The sequence below is a fragment of the Equus caballus genome, chromosome 27 (genome assembly GCF_041296265.1).
Source record: "Equus caballus isolate H_3958 breed thoroughbred chromosome 27, TB-T2T, whole genome shotgun sequence".
Taxonomy (NCBI): Eukaryota; Metazoa; Chordata; class Mammalia; order Perissodactyla; family Equidae; genus Equus; species Equus caballus.
The window spans coordinates 24,506,781-24,524,771 of record NC_091710.1 but is presented as its reverse complement, the minus strand read 5'-3'; the positions used below and the strand labels follow the sequence as shown (position 1 = coordinate 24,524,771).

Genomic DNA, 17,991 nt, shown 5'->3' with positions numbered 1-17,991 from the left:
GATCTATTAAGTCCAACTGGTCTAGTTTTTCATTTCATTTCACTATTTCCTTGTTGATTTTCTGTCTGGTCGATCTATCCATTGATGTAAGTGAGCTGTTAAGGTCCCCTACTGTTATTGTGTTGCTGTTAGTTTGTCCTTTTAGGTAAATTAATAGTTGCTTTATGTACTTTGGTGCTCCTGTGTTAGGTGCGTCTATATTTATAAGTGTTATGACCTCTTGGTGGAGTGTCCCTTTTATCATTATATATTGCCCCTGTTTGTCTCTTGTTGTCTTTTTTATCTTGAAGTCTAGACTATGGCAACACCTGCATTCTTTTGTTTGCCATTATCTTGGAGTATTATCTTCCATCCCTTCACTCTGAGCCTGTGTTTGTCACTGGAGCTGAGATATGTTTCCTGGAGGCAGCATCTTGTTGGGTCTTGTTTTTAATCCATCTTGTCACTCTGTGTCTTTTGATTGGAGAATTCAATCCATTTACATTTAGAGTGATTATTGATATATGAAGGCTTAATGCTGCCATTTTATCTCTTGCTTTACGGATGTTGTATGTTTCCATTCTTTCTTTTCCCTTGTATTTCTGACTGCCATTTCAGTTTGGTGATTTTCTGTGATGTTTTTCTCAGTTTTCTCTTTATTTATGATTTTTGGCTCTGCTCTCAATTTTTATTTATTAGTTACCATGAAGTTTGTTTAAAAGATCTCATAGATGAGATAGTCCATTTCTGATAGCCTCCTATTTCCTTAGCCTAAGCAGGTTCCATCCCTTACCTCTTTCCCATCTAAGTTATTGTTGTCATAACTTATTCCGTTTTGTGCTGTGAGTTTGTGTTGACAATGAAGTGATTATAGTCATTTTTGATGGTTTCATTCCCTTTGTCTTTGATGATATAGTTACATGTTTGCTAACCTGTCCTGATAGAGAACTGCATATTTCTGATTTTGTCTGTCCATTTAGCTCCTTGCTCAAGGCTTTGTAAACCCTTTCTTTTTTTCAGGGATGAGGGCCTTCTTGATAATTTCCTGTAGGGGACATGTTGTGGCGGTCAACTCCCTCAGCTTTTGTTTTATTGGGAAAGTTTTTATTTATCCTATCTAAAGGATAATTTTGCTGGGTAGAGTATTCTTAACTGAAAGTTTTTGTCTTTCAGAATTTTGAATATATCATTCCACTCTCTCTTAGCCTGTAAGGTTTCTTTTGAGAAATCCTGCTGATAGGGGTTCTTTTGTAGGTTATTTTCTTCTACCTTGTGCTCCTTAATATTTTTTCTTTGTCATTGTCTTTTGCCAGTGTTACTAATGTATGCCTTGGAGAAGGTCTTTTTACACTGATGTAATTAGGTGTTCTTTTGGCTTCCTTTACATGTAATTCCAGCTCCTCTTCATGTTTGAGAAGTTCTTAGCTATTATTTCTTTGAACAAGCTCTCTGCTCCTTTCTCCCTCTCTTCTCTCTCTGGAATACCTATAATTCTTATGTCACATTTCCTACTTTAGTCGGAGATTTCTCGGAGAATTTCTCTCATTTCTTTTTAGTCTTTGTTCTCTCTCCTCCATCTGCATCATTTCTGTATTTCTGTCTCTAAATTGCTGATTCTGTCCTCCATAATATCAGCTCTGTTTTTGAAGGACTACAGATTTTCCTTTATCTTATTTTTACATACGTATGTGCAGATGCTCTGGGAGGGATCCTCTGCTCAGCCTGTCAGGCTGAGCTGGTGCCCCAGGTGGGGTGGGGAGGGGCACTTCCTTTCATGTGTGTGACCCTGAGCATCCTGGCTCTGCTGTCACTGTCTGCCTGGCTTGGTGCAGACACCCTTGCGATTGCTTAGCTCCCTTGGTGTGGAGCGTTTCCACAGGCTGGGGGGCAACTCCAAGAGTGTAAGTGTTTCCACAGAGGGCTGCCTTCTACCCCTTCCCCTCTCCTCTCAGGGTCGTGCACTGGCAGCTGCCCATGCGTGGTCCTGCCCCTAGATCACTGCCACTCAGGAGGGAGAGGAGACCTGCTTACCTACTTCCACTGCCTCCTGGGCTGGGGTGCAGCACCCCCACCTTCAGACATATGACTGGTTGGTACTCTCAGACATCTACTGTGTTGTGTAAATGTCCTCTGTTGGTTTATGAATGTCCTTTTCGTTGTATCTTAGAGAGGAGAGACTAAGGGAAGAGCTCACTCTGCCATGATGCTGAGGTTACTCTCTCAGTTTATGCTTTTTTATTGAAGAAACACTGTTTTTGTTCCTTTTAATTTCAAAAGTAATACAGGGGTTACAAAATACATACTCATTATAAAAACAAATTCAAAGAATACAGACATACAGGAGTGTAGGAAATAGTCTGAGTTCTTATCTCATTATTCTCTGGTTCTATTCCATTGTGGTAACTACTTTTAACAAGTGTCTTACATTTACTTATGAATTTTACATGTTTATTTATGACACTTTTTATAGTCTAATATATATGATATGTGATGTAATTGTAATATTTCATGAACACTATAGTACAGTTATGTAAAGTGAAAATTAAAAATCTCTCCCCTCATCCCACTCCCTACAGGTAACTACTTAAAAAAATAATTATTTTATTATAGAAAATCTTAACATATATAGCAGTAGAGAGAAGAGTAATGAACTCCTGTGTACTCATTACCCAGTTTTAATATAATTTCCTGTGTATCTCCTCCCTCAAACACACACCAAACTATTTTGATGAAAATCCTAGATATTGTATATTTTGTTCTTGATTATTCAGAATGAATTTCTAGGACAAAGACCTTTAAAAGAAAACCTTACCCACAATATACTTATTATACTTAAGAAATTAGCAGTAATTCCTCAAGATCATCAAAATATCTATGCAGTGTTAAAATTTCCCTGATTGTCTCAGAATGTTTTTTCTGTTGATTTATTTAAATTAGGATCCAAATGTTTATAAGACTCTTTTAATTTATGAAAATCCCCTCTTCTCCCTTTTCATGACATTTATCTGTTGAAGAAATTACACTTAATGAGTTTATTTCCTATATTGATTCACTGAGTGGAAGACGTGACTTTGTTGTTCTCTTAGCCTTTTTGTTTGCATATGCTGGTCTTAAGCCTCCTCATACTGCATGTGGTTTCAGTATACAGATATGTAGAAATATAGATATTTCATCCATGTTCCTTGGATGGAGACCATCTACTTCATCAAGTTCACTGAAAAAATTGACATGCTGTCTGCAATGATGCAGGAAGAAGAAGAGATTGTGTTGGATGTGTTGAGAAACTGTATCAGACTCCAACATGGAGTGTTTTCCTAAGGGATTTGCATGGGCAATTTTGATTATACTCAATTTTTTTTGACTTTCAGGTAATTTCTTTAATTGCCGTTAGTAAGTCCCTCTACTTTTTTTGAGGAGTAGCCTTTATATACTGATGTCAAATGGGTTATTATCTAATCTCTGGGAAAAAATTTTTTTTTCCCCTTCTGAACCTTTATTTTTTTAATTTTTATTTTTTTATTGAGTTCATAATAGTTTACGTCAGTGTGAGATTTCAGTTGTACATTATTTCTTGACTGTCACCTCATAAATGTTCCCCTTCACCCCCTGTGGCCCCCATCCGCCTTCCCCTGGTAACCACTGAACTATTTTCTTAGTCCAAGTACTTGTTTATATTCCACATATGAGTGAAATCATCTGGTGTTGTTTGTCTTTCTCAGACTGGCTTATTTTGCTTAGCATAATTCCCTCTAGGTCCTTCCATGTTATTGCAAATGGGACGAATTTCTTTTTTTTCTGGCTGAGTAGTATTCCCTTATATATATATATCACATCTTTATCCAGTCATCGGTTGATGGGTACTTGGGTTGCTTGCATGTCTTGGCTATTGTGAATAGTGCTGCAATGAACATAGGGGTGCATATGTTACTTTGGATTGTTGATTTCAAATTCTTTGGGTAGATACCCAGTAGTGGGATAGCTGGGTCGTATGGTGGTTCTATTTTTAGTTTTTTGAGGAATCTCCATACTGTTTTCCACAGTGGCTGCACCAGTTTTTATTCCCACCAGCAGTGTGTGAGGGTTCCCTTCTCTCCACACCTGCTCCAACATTTGTTATTTTGAGTCTTAGTGATTATAGCCATTTTAAGAGGCGTAAGGTGGTATCTTAGTGTAGTTTTGTATTTCCCTGATGATTAGTGATGTTGAACATCTTTTCATATGTTTCTTGGCCATCTGTATATCTTCTTTGGAAAAATGTCTGTTCATCTCCTCTGCCCACTTTTTGATTGGGTTGTTTGCTTTCTTAGTGTTCAGCTCAGTGAGTTCCTTATATATTACGGAGATTAACCCCTGGTCAGATATATGATTTGCAAATATTTTCTCCCAGTTGGTGGGTTGTCTCTTTGTTTTGATTCTAGTTTCTTTTGCATTGTGGAAGCTCTTTAGTCTGATGAAGTCCCACTTGTTTATTTTTTCTTTTGTTTCCCTTGTCAGAGAGGGCATGGTCTTTGAAAAGATCCTTTTTAGTTCAATGTCAAAAAGTGTACTACTGATGTTATCTTCCAGGAGTTTTATGGTTTCAGACTTATCTTCAAGTCTTTGATCCACTTTGAGTTTATTTTTGTGTATGGCATGAGATAGTGGTCTACCTTCATTCTTTTGCATGTGGCTGTCCAGTTTTCCCAGCACCGTTTATTGAAGAGACTGTCTTTTCTCCATTGTATCGTCTTGGCACCTTTGTCAAAGATTGGCTGTCCGTAGATGTGTGGTTTTATTTCTGGGCTTCCAGTTCTGTCCCATTGATCTGTGTGCCTGTTTTTGTGTCAGTACCATGCCGTTTTGATCACTATGGCTTTGTAGTACATTTTGAAGTCAGGGATTGTGATACCTCCAGCTTTGTTCTTTTTTCTCAGGATTGCCTTAGCAATTCGTGGTGTTTGATTGCCCCATATGAATTTTAGGATTCTCTGCTCTTATTTCTGTGAAGAATATCATTGGGATTCTGATAGGGATTGCATTGAATCTGTAGATTGCTTTGGGTAGTATGGACATTTTAACTATGTTTTTTGTTCCAATCCATGAGCAAGGAATCTCTTTCCATCTCTTTAAGTCATTATCAATTTCTCTCAGTAATGTCTTCTAGTTTTCATTGTATAAGTCCTTCACCTCCTTGGTTAAATTTATTCCTAGGTACTTTATTCTTTTTGTTGCGATTGCAAATGGAATTATATTCTTGAGTTCTCTTTCTGTAAGTTCGTTATTGGAATATAGAAAAGCAACTGATTTTTGTAAGTTGATTCTGTACCCTGCAACTTTACTGTAGTTGTTAATTGTTTCTATTAGTTTTCCAATGGATCTTTTGGGGTTTTCTATATATAAGATCATGTCATCTGCAAACAGCAAGAGTTTCACTTCTTCACTCCCTATTTGGATTCCTTTTATTCCTTTCTCTTGCCTAATTGCTCTGGCCCAAACCTCCAGTACAATGTTGAATAAAAGTGGTGATAGTGGGCATCTTTGTCTTGTTCCTGTTCTCAGAGGGAGGGCTTTCAGTTTATCCCCATTGAGTATGATATTGGCTGTGGGTTTGTCATATATGGCCTTTATTATGTTGAGGTAATTTTCTTATATCTCCATTTTGTTAAGACTTTTTATCATAAATGGCTGTTGGATCTTGTCAAATGCTTTCTCTGCATCTATTGAGATGATCATGTGGTTTTTATTCCTCAGTTTGTTCATGTGGTGTATCATGTTGATTGATTTGTGGATGTTGAATCATCCCTGTGTCCCTGGTGTCAATCCCACTTGATCATGATGTATGATCCTTTTGATGTATTGCTGAATTTGGAGGGCCAAAATTTTGTTGAGAATTTTTGCATCTGTGTTCATCAGCAATATTGGCCTGTAATTTTCCTGTTTTGTGCTCTCAGGCTTTGGTATCAGAGTGATGTTGGCCTCCTAGAATGTGTTAGGAAGTGTTCCATCCTCCCTAATTTTTTGAAATAGCTTGAAAAGGATACGTATTAAATCCTCACTGAAAGTTTGGTAGAATTCCCCAGGAAAGCCGTCTGGGCCTGGGGTTTTATCCTTTGGGATGCTGTTGATTGCTCTTTCAATCTCTTTCCTTGTGATTGGTCTATTCAGATTGTCTGTTTCTTCTTGACTCAGTTTTGGGAGGTGGTAAGAGTCTAAGAATTTATCCGTTTCCTTTAGGTTATCCGTTTTTTTGGCATATAGTTTTTCATAGTATTCTCTTATAATCCATTGTATTTTTGTGGAGTCTGTTGTTATTACTCCTCTCTCATTTCTGATTTTGTTTATCTGAGCGTTCTCTCTTTTTTTCCTTGTAGGTCTCGCTAGGGGTTTGTCAATTTTATTTATCCTCTCAGGGAGCCAGCTCTTTGTTTCATTGATCCTTTCCACTGCCTTTTTTGTTTCACTAGCATTTATTTCTTCTCTGATTTTTATTATTTCTTTCCTTCTGCTGACTTTGGGCTTTGTTCTTTTTCTAATTCAATTAGGTGTAATTTGAGATTGCTTATTTGGTATTTTTCTTGTTTCTTAAGATGTGGCTGTATTGTGATGAATTTTCCTCTTAATACAGCTTTTGCTGCATCCCATATGAGTTGGTATGGCATGTTACCATTTTCATTTGTCTGCAGATATTTTTGATTTTTCCTTTAATTTATTCAATTATCCATTGCTTGTTCAATAGCGTATTGTTTAGTTTCCACATCTTTGTCCCTTTCGCAGCTTTTTTCTTGTAATTAATTTCCTGCTTTATAGCTCTATGATTGGAGAAGATGCTTGTCATTATTTCAATTTTTTAAAATTTATAGAGGCTTGCCTTGTTTCCCAACATATGATCTATCCTTGAGAATGTTCTGTGTGCACTTAAGAAGACTGTGTGTTGTGCTGTTTTTGAATGAAGTGTTCTGTATATGTCTATTAAGTCCAACTGGTTTAGCTTTTCATTTAATTTCACCATTTCCTTGTTGATTTTCTGTCTGGATGATCTGTCCAATGGTGTGAGTAGGGTATTGAGGTCCCCCTACTATTATTTTGTTATTTTTAATATCTTCCGTTAGGTTTGTTAATAGTTGCTTTATGAACTTTGGTGCTCCTGTGTTGGGTGCACAGATATTTATGAGTTATTTCTTTTTGGTGGAGTGTCCCTTTGATCATTATATATTGCCCCCTTTGTCTCTTTACCTGCCTTATCTTGAAGTCCACTTTATCTGATATAAGTATTGTGACACCTGCTTTCTTTTGTTTGCCATTAGTTTGGAGTATCGTCTTACATCACTTCACTCTGAGCCTGTGTTTGTCATTGGGGCTGAGATGTGTTTCCTGGAGACAGCATATTGTTGGATCTTGTTCTTTAATCCATCTTGCCACTCTGTGTCTTTTTATTGGAGAGTTCAATCCATTTACATTGAGGGTGATTATTGATGTAAGATTATACTCAATTTTTACTGAAGGATGACTGTAGAACCCAAGTCCCACTTAGATGTGATTCTACTGCGTGGTAAACTGAACAGGATTGAAATAGGGGGTAAATCTGCATGAATTTATTTTTGTGAGGAAGATTGTCGCTGAGCTAACATCTGTGCCAATCTTCCTCTATTTTGTACCTGGGCTGCTGCCACAGAGTGGCTCACAAGTGGCGATAGGTCTGCAACTGGGATCTGAACCTGAGAACCCCGAGCCACTGAAGTGGAGCACATGAACTTAACCACTATGCCACTGGGCTGGCCCTGCATAATTGTTTTGAATTGTTCACTGTTAATAAATTTTATCTAATGTTTTTATTTTTAGGACAGATTAATGGCAGTAATTACATTTGAGACAATTGCTACATTGTCGAGTGTTTATTTATTAGAGTTAATCCATCAGGCATTAAAAGTAACTACTTTTCCCCCTTATTGCCCTTGTGCACTCTCAGGGGATGTCATACATGTTGGGTGAGGATGGGAAATGGGAGATGAATGATAGTGCTGGGCTTCAGGTGCCTTCCCCTCACTTCCCCACTGAATCAGTTCTTTTTTTCCCCTCTTGTGTTTATACCTTAAAATTTCTTTTAAGAAAAGGAGTTAAGATTTATAGCTAAAAATTGCTTGAAAATGATTGCTGTATATATACTGTTTGGATAAAGACTGATATCTGGTTTAGGAAATACATTAAAAAAATTTTTTTTTTTGAGGAAGATTAGCTCTGAGCTAACATCTGCTTCCAATCCTCCCCTTTTTGCTGAGGCAGATTGGCCCTGAGCTAACATCCATGCCCATCTTCCTCCACTTTATATGTGGGATGCCTGCCACAGCATGGCTTGACAAGTGATGCATAGGTCCACGCCTGGGATCCAAACCGGCGAACCCTGGGCCACCAAAGTGGAATGTGCAAAGCTAACTGCTGCTCCCAGGAAATAACGTTTTTTGCATCTCATACTTACCTAGTATGTTGCAGTTTTCATGTAAAACTATATATATTTATATCTCTGTAATTTTAAATATGATAATGTCAGATGATTTTTCTGTGATATGAATATTTAGCTTTTGATTTCCATTATATTTTGGTACCATGTAGTTTTTCAAGTTCACTTGTTATATAATATTTGTTACTCCCTTTTCTCTAGGCTTTCAACAGACCTCACATCTCTCTTCTTATGAAATTATAACTCCTTGGAGATTAACTAGAGAACGAAGAGAAGCCCCTAGGCCCTATTCAAAACAGGTGAGTTATCTCTTGAGAAATATATGTGTATTTAAATTTTCCTTTTTTTTTTTAAGACAAGTGTGTGCATTTCAGGGGTGATTGGCTCAGTGAGTGATGTTGGCCAATGATTAGTGCAGTACCACACACGTGGCACTGGTGTCCACTGGACGTTATTCTAGTAAAGGGGATATATTGATTCTTAGTATCTTTTTTTATAAAGACAAAATGGTCATCTTGAAACATAGGAGAATGAAATAGTCAGTTAAAGAAAATTCTATAACCAGGGTAGGATGCTGATTACATAGATTTCTGACCCTTAACTGATTGGTGATAGTTACAGTGGTCTTGTTATTGTAATAGGAATTAACCTCTGTTTGTGCCTTTGCTACCCCTCTTTGTCTCTCTTTACCTGTCTTATCTTGAAGTCTACTTTGTCTGATATAAGTATCGTGACACCTGCTTTCTTTTGTTTGCCATTAGCTTGGAATATTGTCTTCCATCCCTTCACTCTGAGCCTGTATTTGTCGTTGGGGCTGAGATGTGTTTCCTGGAGGCAGCGTATTGTTGGGTCTTGTTCTTTAATCCATCTTGTCACTCTGTGTCTTTTGATTGGAGAATTCAATCTATTTACATTTAGGGTGATTATTGATATATGAGGGCTGAATTCTGCCATTTTATCACTCGTTTTCCAGTTCTCTTGCATTTCCTTTGTTTCTTGTCCCATGTATTTTGGTCTGCCAATTGAGTTATGTAGTTTTTAAAGTTGAGTTTTTTAGTTTACTCCTTATTTATTATTTGTGTCTTTGTTCTGCTTTTTTGTTTAATGGTTAGCATGAGGTATGTATGCAAAATGTAGATAAGATAGTCTGTTTTATGAAGACCTCTTATTTCCTTAGACTAAACCGATTCAGTCCCCCACCTCTTCCCCTTCCCCTCCTGTGTTGTTTTTGTAACATCTTATTCCATCTTATGTTGTGATTTTATAGTTAAAATGACAAGATTATCCTTGTTTTGGGGTTTACCTTCCCTTTATCTTTAATGTTATACTTGAGTATTTGCTAACCTCTGCTGATGTATAGCTACTATTTTCTGATTCTGCCTACCTGTTTATCTCCTTTCTCCGGGCTTTGTAACACCTTTCTCCGTTTTTTTTTTTTTCAGGTTCGAGGGCCTCCATGAGAATTTCTTGTAGAGGGGCTCTTGTGGCTACAAACTTCCTTAGCTTTTGTTTATTTGGGAAAGTTTTTATTTCTCTATCATTTCTGAAGGATATTTTTGCTGGATAGAGTTTTCTTGGCTGAAAATTTTTGTTCTTCAAAGATTTGAATATATAATTCCACTCTCTCCTAGGTTTGAAGATTTCTGCTGAGAAATCTGCTGAAAGCCAGATAGGGGTTCCTTTGTAGGTTATTTTCTTCTGCCTTGCTGCCTTTAATATTTTTTCTTGTTGACTTTTCCCAGTTTCATTGCTATATGCCTTGCAGCAAATCTTTTTACATTGATATAGTCAGGAGATCTGATAGCCTCTTTCATGGGATTTCCATTTTCTTCCGCAGGTTTGGGAAGTTCTCTACTGTTGTTTCTTTGAACAAGCTTTCTGCTCCATTCTCCTTTTCTTCTCCTTCTTGAATACCTATAATTCTTATGTTGCATTTCCTAATTGAGTAGGATGTTTCTCAGAGATGTTCTTCATTTCTTTTTAGTCTTAGTCCTCTCTCCTTCTCTGTCTGGAAAATTTCAACGTGTCTCTCCTCGATTATGCTGATTCACTCCTCTATGATGTTCACTTGAGTGTTCAGGGAGTGCATCTTTTGTTTTATCTCATCCATTGTGTCTTTCATCTCCATTATTTCTGATTGGTTCTTCTTTATAGTTTCAATCTCTTTTGTGAACTAGCTCCTGAACTCATTGAATTGTTTCTCTGCATTCTCTTTTAATTCATTGAGTTTTTTGATGATAGCTATTTTGAATTCTGTCATTTACATTACATATTTCTGTGTCTTCAAGGCTGATTTCTGGGTACTTGTCATTTTCTCTCTTGTCTGGAGATATGATTTAATATCATTTTTGATACTGCTAGAAGGCATGGCCCTGTTCTTCTGCCTCCTGGTGTTATTGATTGTCATTACTACCTATCATCACTGGGTGGGGGTCAAGAACTGCATATTCTGAGCCCTCTTCATTCCACCAGAATCCCAGGTGCTGGGCAGGTGGGGAAGGAGGGCTGCTTTTTCCTGTGTGCTCTTGTGGGCTTACTTGCTCTGCTTTTGCTATCTACTCTCCTGGGGTGTTGGTTTGATGAAGTCACTCCTGTGATAGCTTTTACCTCAGTAGGGGGCTTTCCCCAAGGCTGCGAGGGACCTCAAGGACCTTCGATGTTCCCCTGAAGGGGTGTCCCCTCCGTCTTCCTTCCCTCTTGGAGGCTGTGGGCAGTCCCAAATCCCAGTCTTTTGGGGAGGGAATGAAGTTTTCTCTTAACCCATTTCACCTCCTCTGAGGCAGGCTCCAGCCTCTCCACCCTCCGTCGTATGGCTGCATGGGCCTCTCAGATGTCTTTTGTGTTGTGTGGATGTTCTTTGTTGGAGGATGAGTGTCGTTTTCATTGTATCTTGGAGGGGAGAGATCACCAGGTGTGCTCACCCTGCCATGATGTTGGTGTCATTCTCTTTTAGTTTGTGATAGGTAGAACATTTCATAGTGTATCGTCACGGACACTGGAGAATAGTAGTCTGTTACATGCATATATTTCATATCTGGGAATGTTGACTCAAAAGTAAGTTTCATCTCCATATCGGAAGAAATGTACTGTGCTAATAGGGTAACCAATAGACAAAAGTCATTTTTTAAGATTATTTTCTCTCACTATAAAGTTCAGAAACATATATTTGGACTTCAACTGATTTTGCAAACTCTTCAACTTTATAGAAGTATAATTTAACTTTATTATAATTTAGCATTAACAGATAAGGAAGGATAGAGTTTAGCTTATTACCTCTGAATTGCTGATATATTTATAAAGATAAGGCAGCTTGCTCATTGCATAGGGACTGGTCATAGATAAAAGAACACTGGAGTTTAGAATCAGGAGCTTTTAGTTTTAGCCCTCCCTCTGGGTACTACCACTAGTTGAGTAGGTCCATCAACTCCATTTACTCTTCTCTAAGTAAGGAATAAATGACTGTAAGATCTCCTTCCAGTGGAACAGTTTGTAATTTCTCCTGTTTTTGTTTTGAACTAGGCATTCTACCATTTGATTATATTTTGCCTTAGAATAGAATTAATTTATGCTTGCTTTGTTTTTCTCCTTTTCTTCACTTTTTTAGCTCAGGGACTGTGTTTTCCACTTTACTGTGTCTCTGATCGTATCTTCATTAGTACCGCACACATAGATACTTGTGATCGTAATAAATGTCATTCATGCTCCCTGATAAATAGTTGGAGAAGTGGAAGCATTGTTTGCACATATGGCAGTAAACAAAACAGACACAAATCCATGCTTCATGGAGCTTCCATTCTAGTGGGGGAGGGGAGACAATAACTAAATAACATAGATGAATAATGTAGACACTTAAGATGATAATAAGTACTCTGGAGAAAATTAAAGCAAGAAGGGGGATAGAGAGTGCTGGAAGTAGGGGTAATGGTGGGTAGGTGGGTTTCTGTTTTTTAATAGGCCAGCCTGAGAAGGTCTTACTGAGAATGTGACCTTGAGTAAGGACCAAAAGGAGGGTGAATGAGCAATCCAGGCAGATATTTTGGGAAAGAATATAGCATCATGATACAATTCTCAGAATTCTTCTCAGAGGAGATAACAGTGATGTTTGTACATCCTATGATTGGCCAAGAGCAGAAAGGATGGAAAGGCACATGCCAAAACTGTGGTGATAGATGGAGCTCGGTATTTTTGATGCCTCAGTAGGGACTGAGGTGACTCACACAGAGTTCTCAGGTTTCCACTCAGGATGTGGAAGTAGAATGCTGGGATCTAGAACTTGCTCTAGGCCTTAGGAGTCAGACGATGTGCCCTAGAAGAGGAGATCACGCTATTTCTTGGCAAAATGTTAACTTAAAGTCCAGAAACAGTAGGGAAAATAAGAGGACACTTCTGATGATATTGTATGTTGTCGAGTCCCTCCATGACTTCCTGTTTTATTAAAGAGTTAAGGCAAAATTGAATTTCCTGGTTTTAGTGATCACAATAACTGCTTCTGGCTAATGAAATGGTGAGTTGCTGGGGAAGTTGTTTCAGAGTTGTTTGAAGTAGAGAAGAGGAAGGATCCAGTGAGCTTGAGGATGTGTAAGGGCAAGTTAGCTTATCTCAATTCATTGACTCGAGATGCCATCAGTTTAAGGCACGCTGTTATTTAATGTACCACTAATTATGAAACAGACAGAGTGCTACCAGTTAGAGTGCTGTGCCTCTGTACAGTGCCTCCTGATTTCAGAGATGTTCCAGGGGCGGGGGAGTGTGTTTGAGAATTAATGAGCTGTGGTAATCCATATGAAGATGTAAAATCATCAAAGTGTAGGAATTTTATTTTCAACTTTTGGATAACTAGAACTAGGGATAATCTCTTGAAACTAACAGATGCATTTCATTCAAACAAAAGGAGGAAGTACTTTATACTTGAAGTAATAAATGTGTGGACTTAATAAAAATAATCCCTGAAGTTATAGCTGAATTATAAATGATTTTCAGAAGAGTTTAGATAAACGAGCAGGTCATTTTCCACAATAGGTTATAAAAGTACGTAGAGATAATCAGAGTGTATTTTTTTATTTAAGAGAAGATATAAGTTTCTTCCATAAAACAATTTCAGTCAATACCAAATTATTTTAATTCAGGATGGAACTTCCAGTCCCCTAAAAGTACCTGTTTTGAAAAGTAATTTATAAGATGATATTTTATTGTTCTTTTCTTCTTCTTTGTGCATTTAGGTATCTTATGTCATTCAAGCTGAAGGAAAAGAACATATTATTCACTTGGAAAGGAACAAGTAAGAAATTTAATTTGCTTTGGCTTTTCAGTAATGTTTTTTTCCAATAGTGTGTTGGTTTCCTTTCTTAGGTATTGTTTAGTAGATTGATTAAAAAGTGAGAATAATAAGAGTAGAAGTGTGGAAAAAGCCGTACTATTTCGCATTTCCATTGACATTCAAGCAAGGGAAAATAAATTTCAATTAAAGTAAGGGAAAGTTGTATTTTAGAAGAAAACTTTTTAATTGTGATCAGCCCAAGTAACAACTGAGCAGGGGTAAAGAAGTCTTAATAGTTGTATCAGTCTGGTAAGCTGCCATCACAAAATGCCACAGACTTAAACAACGGAAATGTGTTTTCTCACAGTGCTGGAGACCAGAGTGCCAGCACGGTGGTGTGTGGTGAGGGCTGTCTGCTGGGCTGCAGATGGCCGTCTCCTCACCGTGTGCTCGCTTGCCCTCTCCTTGGTGTGTGCACAGGGTGGGGGGTAGGGGGAGGAGCAAGCTCTCTCATGTCTCTTCTTATAAGGATCCTAATTCTGTTGTCTCAGGACCTCACGTGTATGACCTCATTTAACCATAATTACTTCCTTAGTGGCCCCATCTCCTAATACAGCTACACTGGAGCTTAGGGCTTCCGCATATGAGTTTTGTGGGGAAGGGGGACACATTCAGTCCATAACAGTAGTCTCTCACCTCCCCCTTTTAATGCCATCTCCTAATTTTGACGTGTTTTCACCTGATCCCACCCTGGTACTCTGTCTTCTTTGGCTGCCTTTTTGAAATGCCAGGCTTTCTGACTGTGCTGAGCCCCCCACTTTACTGTGGCCTGTCCTGTTCCCTCTCTCCCTTTTCTTGTGTAGCAGAACTTCCAGTATCTTTAGTGAGAGATCTTTAGTGAGAGAAAAAAAGCCCCCTAATAAACCCATTTACACTGAGGCGTGAATGATGGGACGTGAAGTGTTGCTGTTTAAGGAGGTCCTGCTCGAAGTGCGTCGAGGAACCATCAGCAGCAGCAGCTGGGAGTTTGTAGAAATGCACATTCTCAGGTCCAGCCCTAGAATGAATCGGAATTTTGGGAAGTGTCACAGCAATCTGTGTTTTAACAGGCTTTCCAGATGATTTTTATGCATCCTCAGATTTGAGTAACACTTTTTATCTTAGAAGAGGATGCTGAGCCAAAGGGTTTGAGTCACGCTGGCAGAATTTCAGGCAGCATGACAGACATTTTCAGACAGAGAGACTTTCTGAAGCCTTCTGCTGTATTTGGTGGAAGTTAACATTTATTAAATATTTTCTATGTTCCAGGCATCATACCAGGTACTTTTAAGTGTAGTATTTATTTAATTCCCACAAAACTCCTCAGGGATCCTGCTTGACTCCTAGGTAATGATGTCAATATGTACAAAAATCTAGTAGGTCTAAATATTTTCTCCTACTCTTCCTTTCTACAAAGAGATATAAGTTAATTAAAATTATTTCAACAAAATAATAGTTCCTTATGTTTGCATGGTTTTCAGCTTATAAAGCATTTTCTTAACCTTTATCTCATTTATCATATTGTCATAACAACTTCATTGTGGAACAGTGTTTATTGTCCTCATTTTATGGATAAGAATACAAAGATTCAGGAAGGTTCATTGACTTGCTGAGCATCATGTAGTTTTCAAATCTTCAAGCTGGGGCAAAAATCCAAGTCACTTGACCTGAAGCCTAGTGATCTTTATATATGTACACTGTCTGGTCTACATTCCTGTGCTTCTTGAATAGGTGGGAAGATGGTACTTTTCTAGGCATCTGTAAGAGTCGTTAGGCCTTTCAATGTTTTTGAAAGGTGGTCATCAAAGATAGTGATCACCAAGGAAAAAAATTTAGAGTAGATAGCCCAGAATAAACTGGCTCAGATACACTCTCCCTAGTAATGGGGAAAGTATGAAATTCAATAAGAGAGTGGCTGTATTTGAATAAATGCTTACTTTTCCTCCCATTGCCTTTAGGATAGTGTTCTTAACATTTTTTGGGTCTCAAATCTTTTGAGAATCTGATTCAAGCTATGAAACCCCCTTGTAGAGGAGTGTACATATCATTTAATTGGGGTATCTGGCAGGGACTGGGGTTGTGGGAAAGAAGATAGCACACCTTTTCACTGCCTGTGCTGAACAAATTTAAAAATAAAATAGAAGGGTAAGTTAAATAGGTGGTCAGAACATCACTTTTATTATTGATAAGGGTTGGGTTGGAGGGTTAGCTTAGCATGAGAGCCTGGTGGACCTGCTGGTCTTGAACCCCAGTATAAGGTAGATTTAGCCATTCGTGTCAGTGCTACATGGTGGCAGGCCTGCTCTGGAGAAGCCTAGTGGAACTTGTGCTCTCACTGGCCGGGCATTGACTCCCAGAGAGGAAGAAGGGCAGAGCAGCGCCAAGCATCTGCAATTTATTCTTTTCAAATTCACCACTAGAGGGAGCACAGCGGGTGGATCTGTCAGGGAGAGTGAGAGAAGGGAGACTACCGTGACTGGACAAGATTGGATCATTGGAAGGACTCAAGACTCCACAGGCTACGCCCAAGCTCACTCAGTAGACTTTAATAAAGGTAAAGGATACAGTACATCAAGAAAAGAAAGTGCAAGTAATCATCAGGGGGTTTGAAAACTCCCAGGCACCGCCCCCCAGGGGCCTTTCTCAGTTGCGCAGACATGCTTTGTCTTCAGGTTACAAACCACTGAGATATGTGTGAAGATATGAACCACTGAGATATTTTCAGAGGAGCCTAGGAGCCAAGGCGCGAGTTTACAGAAGGGGTCTTTTATAGTACGCTGGTCATGTAGCTGAAGTCAGGCTGTGTGACTGATTAAACTGCATGCAAACCATCGATCTATCCATCTCTAAACAATGTAGACCGGCTGGTCCTGGAGGCCTCCCGGGGAGTGTAGAACTTGAAATGTCACGTTGTAAATCACTAGCTAGCGCACTGCATTCCTGACTTGTCCGTAAGCGTTGAAGACAGGTGAAGAGCTGCTCCAGTTCTGCACGTGACAAAGATTCTTTGCTTGACCAAACTTTATCCAGGCTCATGAGCCTTATCATAGGCCCATCTCTGTACTTCCCTGTAAAGTCCAGCTTTAGCAAGAACTTTGCTAAGTCAGTTTAGCAAGAATCCCCACCTTCCATATCTGATCCCTCTGGATATCTGATCAGCTTCCTCATCTCCGCCCGCCCCCCAGGCGATGTCTGATCCCCCTGGCCTGTCTCAGCAAGAATCTGTTAGGTTAGTTTAGCCAGAGGCTCCCTCACCCTGATGTTTCCTTTTAGTGATTTTCCATCCACAGACCCCACCCTGCTCCTTGGCCGTAAATTCCCACCTGCCCATGCTGTATTTGGAGTTGAGCCTGCGCTCTCTCTCCCCCACTGTAAAATCCATTGCAGTGGTCCCTCCACTCACCGCAATGGTCCTGAGTATAAAGTCTGCCTTACCATCTTTAACAAGGGTCATGGAATATTTGTTTTCTTCGCCAGTCATGGTGCCATGACTCAGGGTCAGATTCATTATTGGGCCCCTGCATCTCTCACCCAGGACCGTAAGTGTGCACCTTTGAAGCCTTTGTCTTTACCCCTGACTGACTGGGGATCCATTGCTGTGTCCGACTCTTAAACTGTTGTTCCGGACAAACGTCCGTTGAAGCTGGTAAGGAGGGGTCTTGATTCTTAAGATTTTGAGTGTATTCTCTGACGTTGGGTTAGAGTCCCAGGCTTCTTTTGAAAGGTACCTCCCTGCACTGGAAGTCTCTTCTTCCTGGCTCTCTGTGAGGTCTCTCTGTTCTCTCTGTTGGATCCCGTTTCTCCCATAGGCACTTCTCAGTCAGCTGAAACCCTTTTCTCAAACTCCTGCAACGTTCTGCTGTGCCTGCTTCCTTTCTTGTTGGCATGGTTTTGCTGAGGATAATTTGGAACTTCGTTGGCCTCTTTGGGAAAATTAAGATCTCAAATTGACTCTTCTAGTACTTCTCCCTTCCCACTGCTTCTGCTGCTCCTTCCTCTTACCACCTTCCATGTTCCCTCTACTTCCCTGGAATCCTTTGATGTGTCCTCCAGCAAACCCTTACTTCCTCCATCCCTCTGTCCGCCCCTGTTAGACTTCTCCCTTCCCACTTCAGCTCCTCATTTCCCCACAGTCACTTGAATTTTAGGTCCCCTGCCCTCCACTGGGGGCTCTCAGCGGCCTCAGATATCCCTGAAGGCAACTACCTGAGGCTGAAAAGAGAAAGAAGTCTCTTTGGAAGTAGAGCTGGATGACTTGTCCACTCACATGGGCTTTGGAAAC

The 17,991-nt window shown here is 39.3% G+C and overlaps 1 protein-coding gene across 2 annotated transcripts in view; it reads left to right on the top strand.

Moving 5' to 3' along the window:
• ADAM9 (ADAM metallopeptidase domain 9) overlaps window positions 1–17,991 on the top strand; it is a 176,829-nt gene that overhangs the window by 12,631 nt on the left and 146,207 nt on the right. For both annotated transcript variants that reach the window (XR_011433256.1, XM_001491500.6), the window contains exons 2-3: window positions 8,615–8,712; window positions 13,633–13,691. Coding sequence is in view for 1 of the 2 variants with exons in the window: in XM_001491500.6 (XP_001491550.3) it covers window positions 8,615–8,712; window positions 13,633–13,691 (157 nt within the window). In the remaining variant the exon portion in view is untranslated. The remainder of the gene's footprint in view (window positions 1–8,614; window positions 8,713–13,632; window positions 13,692–17,991) is intronic.